Raw genomic sequence first — 23112 nt, 5'->3', positions numbered from 1 at the left:
ATGGGACTTGATCTTCACAGCCCCTCCCTCTGTATGTAGCTGTTGTTTTGACTTCTGGCTTTTGATGATTGAATAGTGTTTCCTGCAAAGATATGTCAAAGCCTCAACTTTTAATATGGTGCCTGTGGAAATGACCTAGCTTGGAAATAGTGTTTACAGATGTGATCAATTGAAAGGTCATGATAGGTAGATCCCCAGGGTTGAGTGTGATGTTCATGCCTGTAATCTCAGGGCTTGGGAGGTTTGAGCCAAGCATGATCTACATAGTGAGTTCTAGGCCAGCCTGAATTACGGAGTCAGAAACCGTGTTAAGTAGTCTAACATGGAGAGAACATTGTGGACTGACGAAGACAGAGGTTAGAATGAGTCTTTAAGCCAGGAAACATCAGAGATGGGGCGAACTAGAAAGAAATAGGCTTTGGCTAGCTTGACTCTGGAAAGCACATGACCCCATCCCACACTTTGATTGTAGACTGTTAGGTCTGGAAGTGTGAGACATTAACTTTTGGTTGTCTGACGCACCCCCTATGTGGTACCTTGTTTTATAGCACTCTAGACAGCTGAGGGACCAAGCATGGTTGGGTCCTGGTTCTTTGCAGCATCCCCTGTTTCATGCACATTCAAAAACACATATGTTGGTCTGTGACTGTCTTTTCTGTTTTCAGTACCTACTTTTACCAGATGACAATAGCTAGGGCTGTGACTCCCCCCCCCCCCCCCCAAAAAAAAAAAAAAGATAGCAGCATAGGGCCTGGTGGATGCTTTTGTCTATGTTCCTCCTATCAGAGCAGGGTTTGGTTTTAAAGACTTCTCAGTGTCTAGGTTTCTTCTGAGAAACAGCTTTTGTTTTCCACATTTGTAATCTTTTTCTGTCTCTTCCCTGTATGCCCTGGGGAAACGTCCTGAGCCTTTGCTCTTTATCAGTGATTAATATGAAGTGTTGGTCGATCTCAGTCTGTGCTGCAGGTTAGTGATCAGAAAGCAAGCAGTGTGAAAGGTGTAGGCCAGCCATTCTGTATTCCACCGGCGTGCCCAGCTGTCCTTGAGTGTTGCTCTCAGTTTTCTTTCTGAGTCTTCAAGCTGCTCGCTCTCCTTCCATTGATAAACTGTGTACTTAGTTCATCATCTCCTCACCACCGGTGATTTTTTTAGGGGGACCCTGTTGTGTAAGGTCCTAGTGTTGTGTTGGCAAGCTTAGGGTGGAACAGCAACAGCAAAGTGTGCTCCATTGTCTTCTTTTAGATTTCTGGGCTCTCCTGTCTCTTTTCTAGTCATCTTTTATTTGAGGACTCAGTTTCTGCACACATGAGTTTTTGTCCCTTAGAACAGGGAGGCTATGTATAACTACTTGCCTGGTGCAGTTTTACCCCTCTGGATCCCATCTCAGCCCATTCCATCAACCGACTGTGCCCCCTGCCAGTGGCAGCAAAGATGACCATTGGTGATGGCATTCTGCTTTCTTCCCTTTTGGGCAGTGGAGGTCACCTCTGGGTGACAATCACCATGCAGGTGTCCTTGAGCACATACCCTGTGGAATGGAACTTCATTTCATTCACTTGCCAAATTAGATCATAGCAGGTGGCCAGTTTAACCCAAGGACCTTCAACTATACACATGGCTCTATCCTCGGGAGTGTAAATGTAAATATTTACATCAGACGTGCACAGAGAGGTCAGCCATATACAAGGATTAACCTCTGCCCATGCTCCAGTTATTTACTTCCTGTTTCCAGATGCAGCACGACTACAGAATCCATGTGTCCTTCTAGAGAGCCTCTGTTCATAAATAGTAGTTGTGTTTACATGTATATCACACACATAGAGCTGTATATACATATTATATAACATATACAAATATAGACACATACACCCCCATGAAACATACATTTTTAAATATAGGAAACTTTTTGTACATGATCATTTCCTAAAGTTTTTCCTTCCCTTTCTCTCCATTTGCTCCCCCTCCCCTTTCCCATGTTGGCCTTGACTTCTGGCTTCCTACCATCTTAGTTCCTGGCCAGCTTCTTGTTCTAGTGACAGGAGAAATCCCTGCTACATACACATTGCATTGCATTACCCTCTGGAGGATTTTAAAGCTTGAGCTGCAGAAATTGAAACAGCTTCCTGAACAGGTTTAGGCCTCCTCCCCGAACAAACAGAGGAGTTGGGGCCCACACCCTGATCAGATAGATAGATGTAGGGACTCATGGCCTTGAAAGTTTCAGAACCCAAGAGGTGGTTAGGTTCACAAAGTCAGTAAACATCTATGTGCTGCTGAGGAACAGAGAGAGGATAAGGGATTGTGCCTGTATCCCACAGACATTTCCACACTGCTGTCAGTTGCAGGTGACCACATCTTTAGTCTTCCTCTGGGTCTGGCTGGGGTGGGAGTGGGATTAGAACTCCCATTCTCATGGTGCAGAAGCCGCAGGCCATTATGTTGCAAGAGTTAATGAACATACAGTACTGGGTGAAAGGAAAGGGAACTATTTCAGGTGCTTGATGACTAAACACCTATGCTTCAGATGCACTTGGTTTGTGTGACAGCAGCATAAGGTGTGACTGAAAGAAAATTAATGATCATGAGGCTTGGGCACCTCCCCAGCGCAATGCTCAGGAGTGCTTGGAACTCATTAAGCAGCTAGCACAGAACTGGAAAATAGATGAGGGAGCAGGCTTCTTGGTGGTGGCCTGGGACTGCGTGTAGACCTACATACACTATTTTTGGGTTTTCCCTATTAAGTACACAGAATGACATAATACTGAAAGTGTATCTTGGCAGCCTTCTGAAAGGGAATGCACTGGGAAGATGGATTCCACGTTTGAGCGCCTGAGTCCAAATTCACTTTTGACATTTGCTAGTGCCCTTGGGCATGTTACTTAGTCTTTTCTTCTGTTCCTCAGTTTCCTCATCTGAGAAGGGAACACGGAATAGTGACTGCTTGGTAGGGAGGCTATGAATGAAGGTGAAATAAGGAGACAGTGCTGTCTGGGCACCTGCTTGTACCCTTGACAGCCTTTCCTTCATATGATGCTTCTGCAGGGTGTGAGATTGGAGGTTTTTGTGAGGTCATATATTTTAAAAGCATAGTTGTTCTTGCACAGTGACATATGTTAAAGGGAAGACTTGGACAGTTGAGGAAATGCCAGTCTGTTTACTTGTATGTTTCAGGATAAAGTGCATTTAGGTGTGTGGTTCTACAGCATGCAGTTTGAGGACAGTTGCTGGCCTCTGTTTAGAAGGTTGTTTGTGCAATATCTGAAGACAAAAGGATCCATTTGTCTCATTAGCTGGTACTTTTTGGACCCCAGGGTTAATGGGTTTCTGGTTGTTGGTTTTTTTTTTTTTTTTTTTTTGAGGGGGTGGTACTATGGTACTGTTTTGGTATGGTACTGTTGCTGATACAGATCCCTTTATCCTTTCTTTTTGAAAATATACACTGAATGATCAGTAGCTCAGCCTAGATGCCAGGAGGTCACATAGACACAAGATGCTTTAATGCATGTCCCGTTGCAGAGAGAGCCTTCTGCAAGACTCAGAAATGACACTGGGTCTTGCAGAGGACATTTTTTCCAACTTGCTGGGTTTCTGTAAATATGTGAGTTATATGGTTATAAAACCTTATGATGGAAAATATGTTAGAAAAAAAAGAAAACTATGCTCAGAGGCGGGAACCACAAAAGATGACGTAATACATTTAATGCCCTAGTTAAATGTATCACCCTGGTCCTGTTTTCTGGAGCTGGATAAACCATTTTAGTGCATGACAAATGGAAATCTTATTTCCTGCCTCTGTAGACCTATTTACCTGAATGTCTGAGCTCACTCCTATCTTTCGCAGTTCTAGCCTTTCTCAGATAGGCCTTGCTTTCATCTGCCTGTCTTCCCTTTTAAAATCCACCTCTAATCCCATACTCCATGTACTCTAATCTACATTGTCGACTTCAGCATTCTGCATGGCCACCTTTAAACATTCATCTCCTAGATTCACAGTTTTTCTTCCATTTCGAATTTAAATCCTCATTCCAAGTCTTTATGAGTAGGGGGAGAAGTTAAAGAACCATTATCAAAAGCTATTTCTGCCAATTTGCAATGCTTTACTGGATGTCTTTATTCTCTTTGGCAAGTCCATTATCTTTGCATGTACACTCTGATACTTCTTCCATGTATATATCTTAATTTTGATTTATTATAAACACAAAAGACCATATAAATGATCATTTGTCCCTATGCCCTTCATGATCTTTTATTTTTAGAATTTGGGAAATCAATGATTTTAAAATAGGAAAAGAGGTGTGTGTGTGTGTGTAAGAGAGAGTGCACACACATAAATATCACAGACTGTATGTAACTTAGAGAGCCTACAATTCTAGTAGGCCCTTTACAGAAAAAGTGTGATTGCCCCTTACATATTTACTTATTTCGAATGTGTTTCCTTGGGGGGGGGGGGCTCTCCATTTCCTCCAGCATTCTTGAATAAGTGGAATAGTGTTAGAGTCTGAGCTGGCTGTTTGGAAGGAGGATCCAGCAGCTCCCTCTGTTCCTCCCAGTTAATGCTATTCCAGTTTCCTGTCTGTGTGAGGTGTGATTGGATCAGGAGCTCTCTGGGATGAACTTGCACAGGGATGATGTGATTCTCTATGGTGTTGAAATGTGGGAAGCACCTGCCAGTGTTGGAGGGGAGCCTGGCCAATCCCGGTTGTTGCTAACATGACTTGCACACCCTGAAGAGGATGCTTTGGTCCTGCTCAGCCTGGGCCTTTCTGCTGCAGCAACAGGAAGGGTGATTGGAATGTGCTTCCTATTACCTAATTGAAGTAAGGAATAAAGTAGGCTATAGTTAAAACAGCATCTTCTCAAGGCCCAGTGAAATGTCCTAGTCATTCTGGCTGTTGTAGTGAAACATCTTTAGTTGTTCTTAAACCTCCTTAAACATCTGCTGAGGAATGTTGAACCAACTAGAGGTGTAGCAAGCCTGCAAATAATGACATTGATACTTCTTATTAATTAATGAAAATGTGGCCTTAGGCCTGTCTCACTAGCTCTTAATAACATAAATTATTCAGCTTTTATTAATCTACATTTTACCATGTGGCTTTTTATCTTTCTTTCATTTTGTATGTCCAACTCCTTCCATGTCTCATTGGCATGTCTTCTGCACCTTCCTCCTCCTTCCTCTCTCTGCCTGGAAGTCCCACCTGCAGCTCCTGCCTAGCTATTGGCTGTTCAGCTCTTTATTAAACTGATCACAGCAATATATCTTCACACGGTCTACAAATATCTCACAACACAGGATTTCTGATGTCTGGTTGCTTGGAACATACTTTATCGTTGATGTGTGTGCCCGTACCAGAGTTCTGCTTTTGGCCTCTGGTGTCATAGGATGCTCTGAGCTCTCTCTGACCTGAACCTGCTGCCTGGAGCCATCAAAGTTAAAGCTGTAGGCTCCGGGATGCTGTCCAGCTCTGAGAGGCTGGATCTCCCACTTGGTGCTTTGTGCCTCCTGCTTGTCTGTAAAGCTGTTCTTCCCGCTCCGTGCCTTCCTAATAAAAGGAAGATGGAGGTTTAATTGTTTCTAAAAAACCAAACAGAACAGCATGTTTGGGACAGATACTGATGTGGGATGGCAAAGTCAAGTTGAAATAGAAGTCCCCTTCCCTCAAGCCCCATCTCTAAGTCCCATTTTTATTGCAGCCTTCATAAAATCAAAGAGCTGGAGCCCAGCTGTTCCCAAGGCTGAGGGTCTTCATGGCTGCGGCATGTTTCTCCCAGACTTCCAGTTAGTGAAAATATTTGCTTTGCTTGATACAAACAAAGTTTATGGGCAGAATTTGTGATTAGGAAATGCTTTAAATCTCCTGCCCTCCAGTCCCTAATAATTCTGTGTCTGAGATAATAACCCCTTCCTCAGGAACAAGCTTAACTTTTAAGGTTTCTGGTGATGGTGTATGTCTTTCTGCATTTCTTTATGTTCCCCTCAAAATTAATGGGTTGGAAGTCTGGGTTTTCATGTGTAGGTCATGGGTAGGGAGACTATTGGTTATGGCTTGTCAGGCCATTTCACTGCTATTGACAGCACAAATCTGTGACTTGGTAATTAATACATGGACACCCATGGGGCCACACAGCTCTCTTCAAACACATGGGCAATCAACACTGCCTGGTATCCCCATGTCCTCTTCACTGTGGGGGTGTAGCCTTCTTGTTTGTTCTTGTCCATCTCCTATCGTTACTTGCCCAGACACCTGTAGATCAGGTCATTGGAGTGTTCTTGTAGGCGCTGTGTTTGTTTACAGAGCCAAATGGTAGTGGGAACTGGTCATGGAACCAGTTAGGAGACAGACAAAGTAATTGTCCTTCTGCTCTTGTGAGTCTCTATATAAGCATACAGGCCTGTGGGGAGGTAGTGTTCTGGTTGTAGCCTTGGCTGCCCCGTGCACTGGCTAAAAAATCTCGAGGTGCTTCTCTCATAAGTGTATGTGGGAAAAAAAATGAGCGTCTGCCTGGCTGTGCAGCTCATGGTTTTTATTTCCCCTCTCCTTCAAGTGTAGTGCTTGCCTTTTCTTTTTTAGCAGGAAGTCATGACAAGGACTGGTTAGGAAGCATTTGTCAGACAGACTGACTCTGCTTATGGAAACCTTACATGTCTCCTCCGATTTCTACTGTCTATAATTTAGCACTTTGAAGAAGGTTTGTAATCTGTGGGGTAATGACTCGGGTTTCTTTGCAGACCTCAGTTGCTTCTTGGTCTGTACTGAGAGAACGTGCCTGGGGGTGGGGTGGCAGAGCCTGGGAGGATTGGAGTATATCATACGAGGACGTGCTCACTGGCTGCATTTCTTCTTTCTTGGCTCGTCCTTACCGGGATCTGTATTCCTCATACACTTGTACACTGTAATTGCATCCTCTATATTTCTGGAGGATTTGCTTCCTCTTGAAAGTTTTATTTCATAAAGGTGTGCTAGTTTGTTTCCAGGTTCATTTGGTGGTTAAGATGCTAAGGGAGCCTGCTCAGTAAATGAGCCCTGTGATGATTTGGGTTTGGCTGGGGTTCAGAATGGCAGAGTAGACAGGATCAGAACAGAGAAGTGGTTCCAGGGGGTACTGTGGGAGCAGCCGGGTACTCCATTGGCAGCCTCATATTGGAGGAGCAGACTGCAGGATTTCAGTTCAGAGAGCTCCTGGCTTCAGACACTGCTCCACTGATAGCCACAGAAGTCCAGTGACGCCCTACTTGTAACTGCACCTGAAATCAGAATGTCTTGTGGATCATGACTTTCTGTGGAAAAGAAAGGGTCTCCTGGCTGAGTTCATTGATGCTTCCAGGAGTTTCTCCTGTAGGCAGTGGATTTCAAGAGTGATAAGTAAGGGAAACAATTTAAAAGAAATTTGGTATTCCGGTACATGGGAATTATATTCTAAGAGCATAGCTCTTTAAAGTCTCATCAACTTGTCATGGATGGTGTAACCTAGATGTCATTTTTCTACTCTAGGCAGTGACTTTGGTTCAGAGACGCCCACCTTGTCCTCCGGTCACAGTGGTGATTCTCCTGTGAGCAGTCTCCCTACAGCGGAAGACAGCTACCGTGTGAGCTTGGCCAAAGGGGTTTCCATGTCTCTTCCTTCATCGCCTTTGCTGCCTCGACAGTCTCACCTGACACAATCAAGATCGAACAAAAAATCCCCAGGTAAAGAAAAAAAAAAAAATCCCAGCATCTACATAAGCTATATTGGTTATTTAATATATACATTAAAAGTAAGTAAGATTAGTGGTTTATAATCCCAGCACTTAGCTAGCTGGGATAGAATTGCTTAGCCCAGGAATTCCAGGCCAGCTTGGGTAACATAGTGAGACGTCGCCTTAAAAAAATACATCTTGGCCAGGCGTTGATGGCGCACGCCTTTAATCCCAACACTCTATGAGTTTGAAGCTAGCCTGGTCTGCAGAGAGAGAGTTCCAGGACAGGCTCCAAAGCCGAGAAACCCTGTCTTGAAAAACCAGACAAAAACAAACAAACAAAAATCTTTTAGGAGAATTTTTTTCAATGTTCAGATAACTTTTAGAAGGGACTTTAAAAAAAAAGATTTATTTTTAGTTGTGTCTTTGTGTGTGCATGCACATGGGAGTTTGGATGCCCTCAGGCCACAAGTTGTTGGATCTCTTGGGGCTGGAGTTGTAGATGGTTGTGAGCCACCTGACATGGGTGCTGGGAATTGTACTCAGGTTCTTTGCAAGAGCAGTAGGTACTAAGTTCTGCTGTCAGGGGTTGGGGGGAGGTTGGGAAGGTGCGGTGGTTATGTAGTTCTGTGTAGTTCCACCTCCATATATAATGATAAACTGTCCATAAAGATTCAAGATCTTGATATAAGAACTCATGTTCACCATTGGCTTTGTCAGTTTCTCTCTGGTGATTCGAGGAACACCATCTCTTACAAGACACTCCTAAAGTTAGGGATGAAGGCAGGTGTCACGACCACAGTCTGTTCATTACTACCAAGCCTTGTGTATTGAATCTGTTCCTGCTGACATCATCCAGCATTGGTTCAGCTGTGAAGTTTAATTTCTGGTGAAGAGTCAGACTTATAACAGGACAGGGGCCGTGGCTTAGGGGCCCTTACTTGTATGAGGCATCTTGACCCCTTTCCTCATTGCCAACTTCATACACTTGCTGATACTGAGAAGAAAAATAAGTAGTAGTTGGCCGTAAGAGGCTGGGGTTCAGATGTGAGGAAAACCCCTCCTATGCTCACCCTGGGGTCCTCACAGTTCTTTGATATTCTTTTAAATTGGCTGAATATTTGCTTACAAAAGCCGGGGTAATTTGGGTTCCCATTGATCATGTGCCAATGAAAATTCTTCTCAATTACATGGGAACATATTCAGAGTTCATCTAGATTGTGCCCTGGGGCTATGAAATTAATTAGTTTCTGGTTTCCTAAATATTTGTGTGACTTGCAGTGGCATATGCATTATTTGTGAGTGGTTTAGTCGATGTTTGAGATTTTTGTATGGTAAACTGTAAGAGGGAAAACCCTGGGGTATTATATGTTAGAAATGGTGGTATGAATTTGGTGAGTGTTCAGAACCATTCACTGCTCCAGAACGTTCTTATTTTTGGAGAGCATTGTTTACAGTTCATCATTGGCTGGAACTTGGGAATGGTTTTTGGTATGAAGTGATTTCCTGTGCCAAGGAATTTGACCTGTTTATCAGTACTTAGGGAAATTCCTGGAATGTCCTTTGCTGGCCTAACTGCTGTATCTCTGTGTCAGATGTCTTTTCTACTTCAAATCGTGTTTCCCACAGGGTCTCTTTTGCTAGGTTGCCCTGGTTGGAATGACTGCTCCAACTGTACCTCTTTTTTAAAAACACAGCTCCTGTCTTTTCACTCAAGGTTAGTGTGTTCATCAATAAAACCTTAACTGTCAGACTCATGAACCTTAAAATCCAGATTTAGCCAAGAAACCTGTTCTGTCAGTTTAACAGGGTAGCCCTCTCCCCACGCCCAGCTCTGATCTTGTTCTCCTCTGCCTTTGTCCATCCCCAGGTGATACCCGATCATCCTGGCCTAACTTCAGCAAGAACCCTGTTAGATCAATTAAGCCAGAATTCCCCTCCTTATTCCTGATGTTTCCTCTTTGCAATTTTCCACCCTCTGCCCTTCACCCTGTACTTTGGTTATGCATTCCAATTTGACTGTGCAACTTTCAGAGCTGAGCCTTATCTTTCTTTTACTGAAAAAATGAAAAAATTCTTCTGCAGGTGGTCCAACACCCACTCCTGAATTTAGTGTGCCTCCCTACACTTCCACAAGCATCACAGAATAACGCTTTTTCTTTTATAGTGTGCATGTAACATAGTTGGTGCTTTAGGGCAAACAAAATGTCTTAGTCAAGTGAGCCGAACCTATGTAGAACAGGGATAATTGAGGGTCTGTTTCTTACTGAAGAACCACAGTTGAAGGGAATGCCAAGCACAGAGCTTTGACATGGCGAAACAGTTCCTTTCTACCATGCAGTTGCTCAGATGACGAATTGCTATTGCTTTTGCTCCAGGGCTGAGCATCACCTGAGACTCTAGGGAATACTACATTTCAGACATAATTTTATTACTGATGGCAATGTCAGTGTCTGTCAGGGACTTCCTGCAGCATTGGCAGGCAAGCCTGGGTGACATAACTACCCTGAAGAGTTTCAAGAGGACTCTCTTCTCATACGGGCAGAGAAGCCCTGAACACTTTGTCCCACATTCCTGGGCCAATATCAGATAGTTTTGGCTTTGAAGAAACATCCCAGTTATAAAAATGAAATTTATCTCTGAGTTCTCTGGTTGGGTTTTATGGACAGAAAGATGTAGACGTCCTCCTGAATGTTTGATATTTTAATGGGTTCAAGAAAATGCCTTCCATTTTAGATGTTTTTGTTCAACTAAGCAGATCCAGGCTAGCAGAACAGCTCTTGTGCACCGCCTAAACCCATGTGCTGAATTAGTGTCTCACAGTGCTGACTTGCATCATTAGCTTAAAAAAAATGAAAGGCTGCTTAGGAATGGCAGAGACTCACAAGACATGAAATAACATTTTCATAGTTCCTAATGCATTTCTGCTTAGACCATATTATTGGAAAAGTATCCAAAGTGCTAATATCTTACCTGCCTGTTTTTTTTTTTTTTTCCTTCTTCAATTTTTTAAAAAGGTTGACATATGGCAATGAACATGCACTGGCTTTAAAAATACCCATCTATTTTAAAACTAGCACTATTGCTACTAAGGATACAGTAAATACAGTACATCTGTAATTCTCAGAAGATAATGAACCATCCAGTCCTCAGGTACCTATCTTTCCTTCCCTGTGGCCTGTGTTCCCCTGACTGTCATTCAAATCACCTTGCTGACTTTTGTTATGATTATGAAGTTGCTCTTGAAAGACACCAAACCTTGGAATCAAGAGTCTGTGGCCAACCTGGCTATACATAGCAAGATCTTTTCTCTACAAACAAAACCCTCAGAAGCTCCCCTAAGTCTCCAAACTGGTTTACTTGCTGTATAGAAACACTTCACAACTTGATGCTAATCAAACTTCAGGCAGGCAGTACACATGGTTGTAGGTTTTGCTTGGCAGAAGGAATGGCCAGATGCACAGTCCCTTACTGACTTGTAGGCTGTAGCTAATGTATTGGCTGGATGGTCAAGAACTTGGAAAGAGCACGATTGGAAAGTTGGTGAGAAAGACATTTGAGGAATATGGTGGTTTGAATGAGAATGGCCCCAATAGGCTCATATATTTGATGTAACTGTGTGGAAAGGATTAGGAATTAGGAAGTGTGGCCTTGTTGGAGGAGGTGTGTCACCGAGGGTGAACTTTGAGGTATCAACAGCTTTCTCTGCTTCCTATTTGTTGTTAAGTGTGTGAACTTCTCAGCTACTTCTCCAGAGCCCATCTCCTACCATGCTCCCTGCCATTGTGGTTCTAACCGTTTGTAATTCTGAGTCCCAAATTTTAAACAATTTCATTTGTAAGTTGACTTAGTCGCAATGTTTTTGTCACAGCAGTTGGAAAGTAACTTAAGACAAGGAAAAAGTCTGTGGCTAGATCTCTTTGAGTGGGCAAAGGGATACTTGTGTCCCATAAAAATGCTCATCAAAAGGTAACCTTAGTAGAGTAGGAGTTCAGTAATCAAGTAGATGGGCTGACTGTTCTGTGGATAGTCAGCCCCTTTCCCTGGCCATCTCTCCTTGTCCAGTGGGCCCATGAACAGAGAGGCCATGTGCTAGAGATTAAAGTCATGCATGGACTTGACAACCTGTACTTCCACTCAATAAGGCTGACCTGACTACAGCTGCCACTGAGTGATAGCTCTATAAACAGCAGAGACCAACGGTGAGCCCCAGATTTGGCACCATTCTCCAGGGTGACCAGCCAGCAACTTGGTGGTGGGTTGAAAACTTTGGAACACTTCCTCCATGGAAAGGACAGTGCTTTGCCCTTACTGGAATATACACCTTAAAAAAACAAAGAAAAAAACCCGTCAGAGACTGGAACTGCTATTCTGTCATGAGTCAATTGCTGTGTCTGTAATTAGGGACTTTGAACAGCATAACTTACATTTAGGAAAATGTGGGTTAATACTAGGCTACCTAGACCCTGGGCACTGTGGGCAGGGATAATATCATTAAACCCAGGTTGTGTGTTAACCACCACACATGGGAGGCAGAGAAAGAACACTGGCACAGACATTCAAGGCCAGCTTGATCTACATAATAACAGTTCCAGCCAAGGCTATAATGCAAGACTCTATCACCTTCCCATGTCTCAGCACCTCTGCCCACATACTCTAAACCCTGGCAATCTGGGATTAGGATCCCTGCGCTGCACTGTCCCCCTTGTACTTTTGGCTGGGGAGGGGACACTGGAGAGCACTGGCTATCTCCAGCTCTGGCGTAGCTTTTGACATAGCTGTTGTGGTGATTGTGCAAACTCCACTTGCTGTCTGGTAGAGAAAACCCTGGAAGGCTGTGAATTGGAACTCTGAGTTAATGTCTGCCAAGGCTTCTCTACCCTATCCTTCAAGAGTGCTTCTTAATTTGGAAATCTCAATCTTGAGAGAGAATTACTGGCATCGTGGATTTTTTTTTTTTTTTTTTGGTGCGTGTGTGTGTGCGTGTGTGTTTTCCACCTATTTTATTTTTGAGATGGGATCTCCCTATGTGTCTCTGTGTCTCTGGCTGGCCTGGAACTTTCTATGTAGATTGTAGATCAGACTAGACTCAAACTTCGGAGATCCACTTGCCTCTGCATCCTGGCTGCTGGGATTGAAGATATGCTCCCACCACACCTGATTGCCCCCCCACCTTCCTTCCATTTTGAAACAGATTCTCTCACTGTACCCACAGCTTCCCCATCCATCTAAGATAGGCTTGGCCATCAGTAAGCCCCAAAGATTCTCCTTTCTCTGCCTCCCCAACATTGGGATTACAGGCACATATGGTCATGCTTAGCTTTTTTATATGGGTGCTGGGACTCAAAGTCACGTCCTCACACTTGCATAGCAACATCACTGATTGGTCCATCTTCCCAGCCTTCCCCAAACCTACCCCAGGTATACCTGAGACCCACATGGTGTAATTCTTCCCTGTTTTTTCCTGCTTTATTGTAAGGTATTTCTAGTTTCCTTTGTATTTCTAGTTTTCTTTAAGAACTTGATATTTATTGTCAGCTGTTTCAATATTCTATAACTGATTTCAAAACTAGTTTCCACTTAAATGTCTATATTGTTTTTCATTCAAAGAACTGGTAGCCATGTATGGTGGGTCATGCCTGTAATTCCAGGGCATGGATGAGTGAGAGAAAAGAATTGCATACAAAACAAACCTTGTAGCACAACCTAAAATGTTTTCTTTCTTTCTTCTTCTTCTTTTTTTTTTTTGCTAGTAATTTCTGGTGTGAATATTTTGGCTGTGATGTTATATGTATCACAGTGTATATCATTTCCCATCTTGCCAATGTCTGTAAGCCCAGGGCTTATGAGGTAGAGGCAGCAGAGTCAGATTTCAAGGGCAGCCTGAGCTACATACAACCCTACCTATAAGCATATTGTTTAGCATAAGTCATTCATATTGATGTGGGGCTCATCTCCAGAACTCCTGATTCTTTTTTTCTGGTAAATTTTATTCATACCTGCCATCTCCTCAGGGTAGTAGCTTCCCAGAGTGGATTTACTCACTGAAATGGCCTGCATTGGTGAGAGGACTCTTGCTGCACATTGACTGGCCAGTTGCTTTCCAAAGTAGTACTGATTTGATACTCCCTTCAGAGTTCACCGAGAGCTGTTTTTGAAGTTAGCATCTTCTGGAAAACATTTAAATGGTTGGTGCTTGTAGGCATTCTATAAGATCTGGTTGTGCCTGCTGAGTGAGACCTTTAAAGAGATGCAGGGTCTCTCCATGACCCTCCTCTTTTGAACTTCCCATCTGTCTGGGCTTCTTAGATATTTCCATTTCCTTTCTTCCCAGGGTACAGTGTTGGGGGCAATATCACAGCTGAATCAGATCAAGTTCATGTTTAGGAAAACATTCAGCTGGCGTCCAGTTGCATCTATAACTGCTTGCTTCCTTTGATGCTTGGAGGGGCTCACACAGATTATGGAGGCTTCTAAGACTGTTAGAGTTGGGAGGGCTCTTAGAACAGCTTCTGGCTCTGAATTCTTTGAAGAAAAGGAAGCAAAGATCCCACAGTCATTAATGGAACATGCCTGAAATTTGTGCAAGTTATTGATCTGTCACTAGTACCCTTCTGCTATATGAGCTACAAATGAGAGTATATGTTCTGGTTTCATGCATGGAGGAGAGCACAGGCTGAGGGTGGTGCATTGGATATGTGAGCCTGCTTCTGGGGTGGAGAATAAGGCAGGGAACGCACAGTCCTTCTTCCCCTTGTAGTGGTAGTTACTTCTACCCCCTGCATTCCTTTGAGTGCCTAAGACCAGCCTTTAGCTAGGGTATGTTTCTTGCTGTGGTGACTGCAACGGTCTTTGTTTTCTCCTGGAAGTTGTATGACAACTTTCTCCAAGGAGTAGGCAAACACACACACACACACACACACACACACACACACACACACACACACAGTGCTTCAGGGTTTGTTCCACTTTGAATTTGAGAGACTGGAGTCCACTTATTTTTCTGGTCATGAGTCCTAGCTCACCCACATGTCATTTGGTCACACCCAGAAATTGCTCCAGGAGTATCCAAAAAAAATATCAGCACAGCAGTGTTCCAGTCTTCTGCTAGAGCTTAGTATTTAAGGCATATGAGGAATGGCTTGAGTTGAGTTTCTTTAGCTTCCAGACTAATGTGTGCATGTGCGTGTATGTATGTATATGCACATATGTATGTGCATATACATACATACATACATACATACATACATACATACATATTATATACACAAAGAATTATCCATACACAAAAGTATATGAAATTGCTAGGCACATCCGTGGTCTCAGCTGCTTAGGGGGTTGAGACGGGGATTGCTTAAGGCCAGTCTGGGCAACACTGGGACCTTAAAAAGTAAGTGTGTGAGGGAGAGGAAGAGGGGGATGTGCTAGATGTCTAGTCCTTCTGTCCCTCCTAACTGACAGTTGCCTTTTGTCTTTGTCTGTTAGCTTTTGTCAGAGTCTCCTATGGAGCCCAGGATGGCCTCCCACTCCCAGACTTGCCTCAGCTGTTCTATGGGATTGCAGCCATGCACCACCACACCCAGTTCCCTCCCTCTCTTCTATGGCACACAAAACAACAGTCACACATTCACCTGTTTTTGCTAACACTGAACAAGTAAGGGGTTAGATGAAGAACAGTGAGAGGACATTCCTGTCTACCAGCTTAAGGAATGTGAGGCTCTTTCCATTGGCTAGGCTGTGGGAGTAGAATGATTGGGTTGAGGCATACTTGGTTAACATCGAGGATGTGGTTGGTCCTTCCTAAGTGTTTTGTCACTGTGTGCTTCTTAGGGATGGTCACAGTTTTACTGTTTGTTTTGAGCTGTCAGTCATGAATGTTATGAAAAAAACCTCATTGATCCATTTTCCACTTAATTAGGTTATAGTGTTTTATGGCTCACAGAAGTTTCTAATTTTCTAAAGTTAAATTGATACATTTTTCCATTGTAATTTAGCCGGTTGTGTTTTCTTTTTGAAAACAGATTGAAATATAATTGCATACCACATAATTCAGCTATTTAAAGTTTCCAGTGCAGTTTTTAAAAGACATTTACACCTGATTGCAACCATTGCCAAAGTCTAATTTTAGAACTTAAAAAAAAAAAAAAAAACCTCACCTAGCAAAGAAAACCCAAACAAACTTACATCCATTACTAATCATTCTACATTCTTCCCCATCCTTCATTCCCCTCTCCTCAACCCTGAGCAACTACAACTCCATTTTCTGCCTCTATAGAGTACCTGTTGTGGGCACTCTGTATAGTTAGGATCATAGCAAGCTGTGATCTTTGGTGAGTGATTTTGTTGTTGTTTTTGGAACATGCTTTGTAGTGTGAATTGACATCATTCAGTTTTGTTACCAAATCAAATCTCACAGTGTCTACTTACCACATTTTGGTTATCCATTGTGGACAGTTGGCTGTTTTCATATTGGGCTATTATGAATGCTGCCCCATTTTTGTATTTTACCTTTGATGCACACATCTGTTTCTGTATGTTCTTGCCCATATATGTAGTATTAGCACCAGTGGGTCTTAACTGTAGCTCTGTGTAATGCTTTGCTGTATTGCTAACCTACTCCCTACAAGGACTGTACCACTTGATGCTCCTGCCAGTGGACTTCCGCTATCCCTAGCAGCCTCTCTAACCCTGTTGTTCTTCCTGATTAATTGTCCTAGTACAAATAAACTAGTGTCTTGAATTTTACCGCATTTTAAATAGTTTGAATGTAAATTATCAACTGTATTATTTGCAAACGTCCTCCAATCCTGTGATTTCCTTTTCACTAAAATGATAGTTTTGTTTCAGACAGAAAGGGATTTCTATTGTCTGCCTTTTTATTTGTCCCTGCCTGTCCTTTTGATGTCATATGACCATTACCTAATCTGCTATCATGTTGCCTTTCTGCTAAGATTTCCATCATTTTCACTTCCTCATATTCAGATCTATGGTCCATGTTGGGTTAACCTGTGTATAATGAGACGCATGAACTGAATTCATCATTGCACTCATGGACACTGCTGGTCCCTGAACTGTTCATTGAAAAGACTGATCTTCCCTCCTTGATTGGCCTTTGTCTGACCGCCATTGCGTTGTCAGTCCAGCCCATGCTACTCTCCTCGTTTTGCTCGTTCTCTTTTTTTGTGCCCTAGGTCAGGTTATCTCAGCGGACTTCAGGTACAGCTTCCCTTCCATCTTCCCTTTCCACTGTGAGAGGAGTAGCCCCTGAACCAACAAGTACCACACTCCTCATTTCCTTCTCTGCCAAGCTTTCCATTACATTTCTCTGCCTTGATAGTGAATGCATGGATTGGTTCTTGTTTGTTCTCCCAGGAATCCCGAAAAGAGGATCCAGTCACTGTCTTAATGCTGGTGATGGGACCCAGGCATGAGACTTTTGATATTCTGCATTTACCAGCTACTTGTGATTGGTTGGAAATACTAACAGACACAGAAGCATTTGAGAAATAGTGGTACCTTGCACCCATAAAGCTTTGAACATAGCTTTATAGTTAAGATCCAGCCTCCCCTTCAGGCTGGGTTGCTCATACGCTGTGAGCAAAGTGAGTGTGGGTCTGTTGGCAGCCTTGTGTTTCCATGCCCTGGTCACACTCATTTTCTTAGGCTTTTCAAGGTTTGGCTGCCTGTTTCCTGCTATTAATGACAGCTGGAGATTTGAGCCGGTCACACTTACAGCAGTGTCAGCTGCACCCTGTGGTTGTGTCAGATGGCGGCTGGAACAAGCCCAGAGCCATGTTCAGAAATGAAGGTTTTTGCCTCAAAGGAAATTGGTGGGGGTGGGGACAGTGGGGATCTTTTTGATTATTGCTGATTCACAGAGAAACCCGGAACTCACAGAGGCCGGTGGAAGCGGTTCCATCAATCTCCAATGTTAATGAATGTTAGCGTGAGGTAGGACTAGAAAGAGGGGGCTGGCGCTCCGGCTCGAATCCTCAAAATTGTTTTGAAATGTGAATGTTGGTAGGGGGTAGGAATGGCTGGCCGTGTTGAAGGCAGAGTAGCCAGAGATGTGCAAAGCCAGGAATTGGGAAGCGAAGGTTACACAGGATGATGATTCTTTTTGTTTTAAAAAAAGGAAATGGACTGTGGGGAAGAACGTGCCTTCTTTCTCATGGTCTCCTCACATGACTATGGCAAAGCCAGCTCTAGTCTCTTGTCCTTGTCATATAAGGAAACCTAATATTGTCATGGGGTATTGTCGAGCCTCACAAGCCTACCTACTTTTTGTTATTATTGGGGTGTGTGTGTGTGTGTGTGTGTGTGTGTGTGTGTGTCTGTCTGTCTGTCTGTCTGTCTGTCTGTCTGTCTGTCTGTGGTTTTTGTTTGTTTTTCAGACAGGGTTTCTCTGTGTAGCCCTGGCTGTCCTGGAACTCACTCTGTAGACCAGGCTGGCCTCAAACTCAGAGAGATCCGCCTTCCTCTGCCTCCTGAGTGCTGGCATCAAAGGTATGCACTGCTACCCCACCTCCCCATCCCCTGCTAGGGCCACCTATATATTTAATTATCTTCCCAAAGTCTATTTCCTAATGGCAGGTCACCAGGGCTTAGTGTAGACACAGCGTGGTATATTCACCCTCACCCTGCCCCGCCCCAGCCCATCCTGCCCCACCCCAGTGCTGACTTATGCACACCTAGCAGACACTCTGCCACTAAAGTATATCCTCTATCTAGTTCCACTCAAGGATTTCTTCTTTCCCCTTTCTTTTTGTGCTGAACGTGGAAGCCAGGGTGTCAGACATGCTAGGTGGCTGGTGCTCTACCCCTAAGCTACATGCTCAGCCCCATTACCTTCATTGTTTAGGACAGTGAGAGCTGAGCCCAGGAGCCCTCGCTGAGGGTGGCTGCTTCTTTAGAGTAGTTGGCACAGTCACTCCTGCCAGCCACCCTTTCTTTGTGTGAAGACGCAAGGACGCAGAGTTGGGGAACTTGGATTGTCTCAATACTTGCTCCTTCACAAAGCCTTCCTTGCTGATGACAGGTGGTGAGGTGCTGGTAGACATGTCACCTTGGGAAGCGCCTGGGAGGGTGACTTCTCCAACTGAGATGGGGGAACCCTCGCTGGCACAGTCTGTCTCCGATTGCTCTGCTCACAGGCAGGCCAGACTTGGTTCCTCCCAGCGTGGTGTGCTGGAAAAGGCTGTAGGTTTTTGCTCATCAGGGAGGCGGGGATCTGGTGCCTTTCTTATAAGTGTGATCTTGAGTGTGTTTTCTTACATTTCCATGTTGAAATATTAAGCCCAGAGGACTTGCTGTTAGGAAACAGCTGGGGGCGGGTGGGGTGTGGCACAGGTGGCTTATTAAGGATAGATGGGCTTGTGAGAGTGGGGACCCCATGGCAGTATTGTGTGTCCTTATATGACTAGGGAAAGAGACTAAAGCTGCCTTTACCACAGCTGTATGAAGACACCATGAGAAGACAGCTTCTAGCTAGTTCCTTGGTCTTGGACTTTCTGCTCTCCAGACTATATAAAATAAATAGTTTAAGCTACCCTGCTTGGTGCTCCTTATTACAGCATCCTGAAGTGACTATAGCATGGGGCAAGCCACATTTAACTTTAGGTGGAGACTGACGACGGGTAGAGAATGGTGATGGAGCGCAGTCTCCATCTTCCTTCATTTGACTCAGTGGCCACCACTGCGTTCCCACAGGATTGCTCTTCCTGAGCCTTCATCCCCAGCCAGATGCCCTCCAGTAGGACGCCACCCTCAGATCTGTGGTTTCTGGCAAGCATGTGTCATCTTGATGTGCAGCTCTGCCTCCCGCAAGGCTTCATTCCCCGTGGATAGGGCATGAGAGCAACATAGCACAGCAGGTTCCCGTTCAGCTCTACCACCAGCCACTGGGGTCACTCATCTCTTCTTGTGCTTTGTACATGACTCACGGGACATGAATGAAATGCTGTGCCCGCCGATTGCCCGGTGAAGGAAGCTAAGCTAGTGTTCCTAACTGGTGATCAGAGGGAAAGGGCCTGCAGAAGTAATGGGGCTCGTGGTGGCTGCATGCTCCACAGTGGTCACTGTTTGCTTACTAAGCAATGGAGTGCAGCAGTCAAGCAGACAGTAGCCTGGTGTTTGGAACCGTGTGTAGTCATGGTGTTGCTCCTTAATGCAGGCAAGGGGTCAGGTCAGTACTTGAGTGGAAGCTTTCATGTCAGTTTGAACATCACTTACACTGCGCATGGAAGCCACTCACTGTAGTGTCTGGATGACATGGCCATTGTTTTTTTTTCTGTCATTGAAACAGATTGCTGTTTATTTGGATGGATACTAGATGGAGTAGAGCGCTTGTGCATCATACCAGAAGCATGTAGCTTGTACAACGGAATCCTGTCATGCACAGGGCTTGTGGGGCAGAGCCTGACTATGCGGCTAGAGAACGAGGCTGCTATAGTTGACTATGGGTCCTCTTTATTCTTTTTGGAGTAGATGCAGTAGACTGCAGATGAGGTCATCGTGTCCTCATTATGACTCCACCAAAATATTGGCAGGTGTTGTTTGACAATACAGCAAGGACTAGGGACACTGCTATTTGGGATAGCACAGTGTTTCTTGGGGCCTCTGGGTATAGCACTGGCATGCTGGGAAGCTCCCATTTGTGTCAATCAGAAAATGACTGTGGATCCTAAGCTCTTTAAGTAAAAAAGTCAATGAGGGATAAAACATTTTGGTGCAATTTATATTTTTTTCAATAATACAGTGTTTGGTAGAGCCAAATGTTTGCATTCTGAGACCTGGATGAGTATGTATACATTAACATTTGCATGTTAAAGGTAGCTGTGAAATGTGAGTAGGTATAACCTGTATTATGTGAACATGAATTCTTGTATACTATCCCCACTATTTATTCTCTTATGCCTTAGTAGAAAAATTCTGCCCAGGCTTTGTCCTTTGCAGGAGGACAGACCTGGGTTCAGGTCCCAAGTCCTTGTTATTGATAACGCTATGTCTTTGCAAGTTACTAGACTGACCTCTCTTGATATTTGGTCTCTTGTATGGAAATGATAATAATCATCTACCATATATATTTTTGTGCAGTTATAGGGGCTGTTGATGAAGAGCGCCCCCTAGAACACACTGGAGAAAAGCTACTGATGTCACATCAAACTGGTTCTAACTTCTGAGACCCCCATCATGTGCCCTCTCTGGCTTTTGTTTGCCTCTCACATGCCACTTTTATTTTTAAAGGTTTATTTATTTACTATGTACACACTGTTCTGCCTGCATGTTTGCTTACGGGCTAGAAGAGGGCACCATATCTCATTACAGATGGTTGTGAGCCACCATATGGGTTGCTGGGAATTGAGCTTAGGACCTCTGGAAAAGTAACCAGTGCTCTTAACCACCGAGCCATCTCTCCAGCCCTCTTTTTTATTCATTTATTTTTAAACTTTTTATCTCTGACCAGAAGATTAGAGAAGGCAATACTGTTGAAATGCAGGGACTTCCAAAAATTGAATTGCTCTCTAGATTTTGGTTTGTAAATGTTGACGGGCCAGTTCAATTTGGATTTATGCTTAAACATTCTGGCCATGGCTTTGGGACTAGTTGACCCATCCCTAGCTTCTATAGAAAGGATCTTGCCATATACGGAATTGGTTTGCATTTCCAGTAGCATGTGTTGTTCCCGGCCCAATGCCTTACGCTTGTTTCTTCTTGTTCCTGTGGCCACTTGTATGGGAGGTACTGAAGGCCAAGCAGTGGCAACACAAGTAAGCATGCTTGGAGGAGCATGCGAGAGGCATTTCACAAGCAACAAGCTGAGAGTGCCCCCAGAAGGCTACCTGGGCCACATCTAGGAAACCGATCCAGTTCCTGAGGACTGGCATTTATCGGTTTTCGGCTTTACAGTGCACACTCTTTTTTTTTTTTTTTTTTTTTTTGTTTTTTTTTTTTGGGGGGGGTAAAATTGAAAATGAAAGTATGTGTACACACACACACACACACACACACACACACACACACACACACACAAATACACATATGTATAGGTACCTGAAGAGACCGGTGTGGGGCAGGGCCTTGGATACGCGGGAGCTGGAGTTACAGGCTAAGCTTCCTGAAGGGGAAATGGGGCCTGAGTTCCTGTCTTGGACAGCAGCAAGTGCTCTTAGCTGCTGCTCCATCCAGCCCTGCTCACCGGAGCAGCTCCATTTCTCGTCCTTGTACTTTGTGGGGTTTTACTCAGCCGTTTACTTTTGAAGAGGGGGAAAACAAATCCTTACTTGTCTCCTAAAAGCTGTGAGCCACCTTGGTGAGTTAATGGTGTTGGCTCTTAGATTTACTGTGATACACAAAAGCGAAAAACAGAGAGTCCCATGAATTTGCTCTGAAGCGAGGAAGAAACTTCTAGCAGATTGTTTAAGAGAACCACACTTTTATTTGTATTTTTGCATCTTTTCATTATCTTTGTGGATAACATACCCTTCCTTCCTTCCTTCCTTCCTTCCTTCCTTCCTTCCTTCCTTCCTTCCTTCCTTCCACCCAGGACATTCCTTGTCATCGTGTCTGTCTTTATGTGGAGCGCCGCCCTTAGTGACTGCTCCAGGACCCTTTTCATCACCAGAGGACACTGAGAGATGGAGGTGGCTCTCTGGTGTGATGCTTATTTTCCTGAATGGCCTCAGAGGCCACTGAGTTATTTGAGTCTGTCTCTCACTCAGTGGCTTCATGGACTTTCATAAACATTTGTCTTATGTGGGTTTTCGGAATGTTAGCTGTGTGGGCTCTGGGCTAGGGACAAGGGAGGCATGGAGGGAAATAAACACTTGGCCTGAGCTCTTGGGAACACCCAGTTTACTGAGAGACTGGTTGGTGATGGCGAAGACGCAGACTCGTCTATAGAGTGCTGTGACCTCGTGGGAAAGAGGGAGAATTCTTGGCTAGAAGCAGGAGTGGGTCCCTGTGTGTGTGCTGTCGGAAGGGGTTCTTAGTAGATGATGGCCATGGCAGCCCAGAGCTCCTGGGGGCATCTAGCTGGCCATGGAATAGTCCCCTTGGTGGTCAGGAGGCATGTGAAAATGAGTCAGGGCCAGGGTGGATTTGACCTGTGAGAATTGAGAATAACTGGGTCACGGAGCCAGGAAGGCTTTCATTTCTTTTGGTTATTTTGTTTTTGTCAGTAATGTCCTTTGACTGTTTTTATACCAAAGGATGAAAGAAGGTTGTGGTTTGGAGCAGGGCCTGTTTTCTACTTGCCACTGGGAGTTGAGGCTGTTTTGGGACTGTCACAGTGATCTGCGTGAAGTGCAGGTCCAAGAGAATAGAGTGATGTGGAGGTGGTCAGAATCTGAGGGGGTAGAATATGGATGGTGGCTTGGAAGGGGCATTTTATCATCACACATGATGTAGTCTTCGCAGTTGCGATATCAGTGAAC

The 23112-nt window shown here is 44.2% G+C and overlaps 1 protein-coding gene across 3 annotated transcripts in view; it reads left to right on the top strand.

Moving 5' to 3' along the window:
- Tanc1 (tetratricopeptide repeat, ankyrin repeat and coiled-coil containing 1) overlaps positions 1-23112 on the top strand; it is a 181822-nt gene that overhangs the window by 66830 nt on the left and 91880 nt on the right. For all 3 annotated transcript variants that reach the window (XM_051184637.1, XM_051184636.1, XM_051184635.1), the window contains exon 3: positions 7494-7688. In XM_051184637.1, coding sequence (XP_051040594.1) covers positions 7494-7688 — 195 coding nt within the window. The remainder of the gene's footprint in view (positions 1-7493; positions 7689-23112) is intronic.

Source organism: Phodopus roborovskii, unplaced genomic scaffold (assembly GCF_943737965.1).
Source record: "Phodopus roborovskii unplaced genomic scaffold, PHOROB, whole genome shotgun sequence".
Classification (NCBI taxonomy): domain Eukaryota; kingdom Metazoa; phylum Chordata; class Mammalia; order Rodentia; family Cricetidae; genus Phodopus; species Phodopus roborovskii.
Note: the sequence above shows the minus strand (reverse complement) of the source record. Positions and strands in the feature narration are given on the sequence as shown.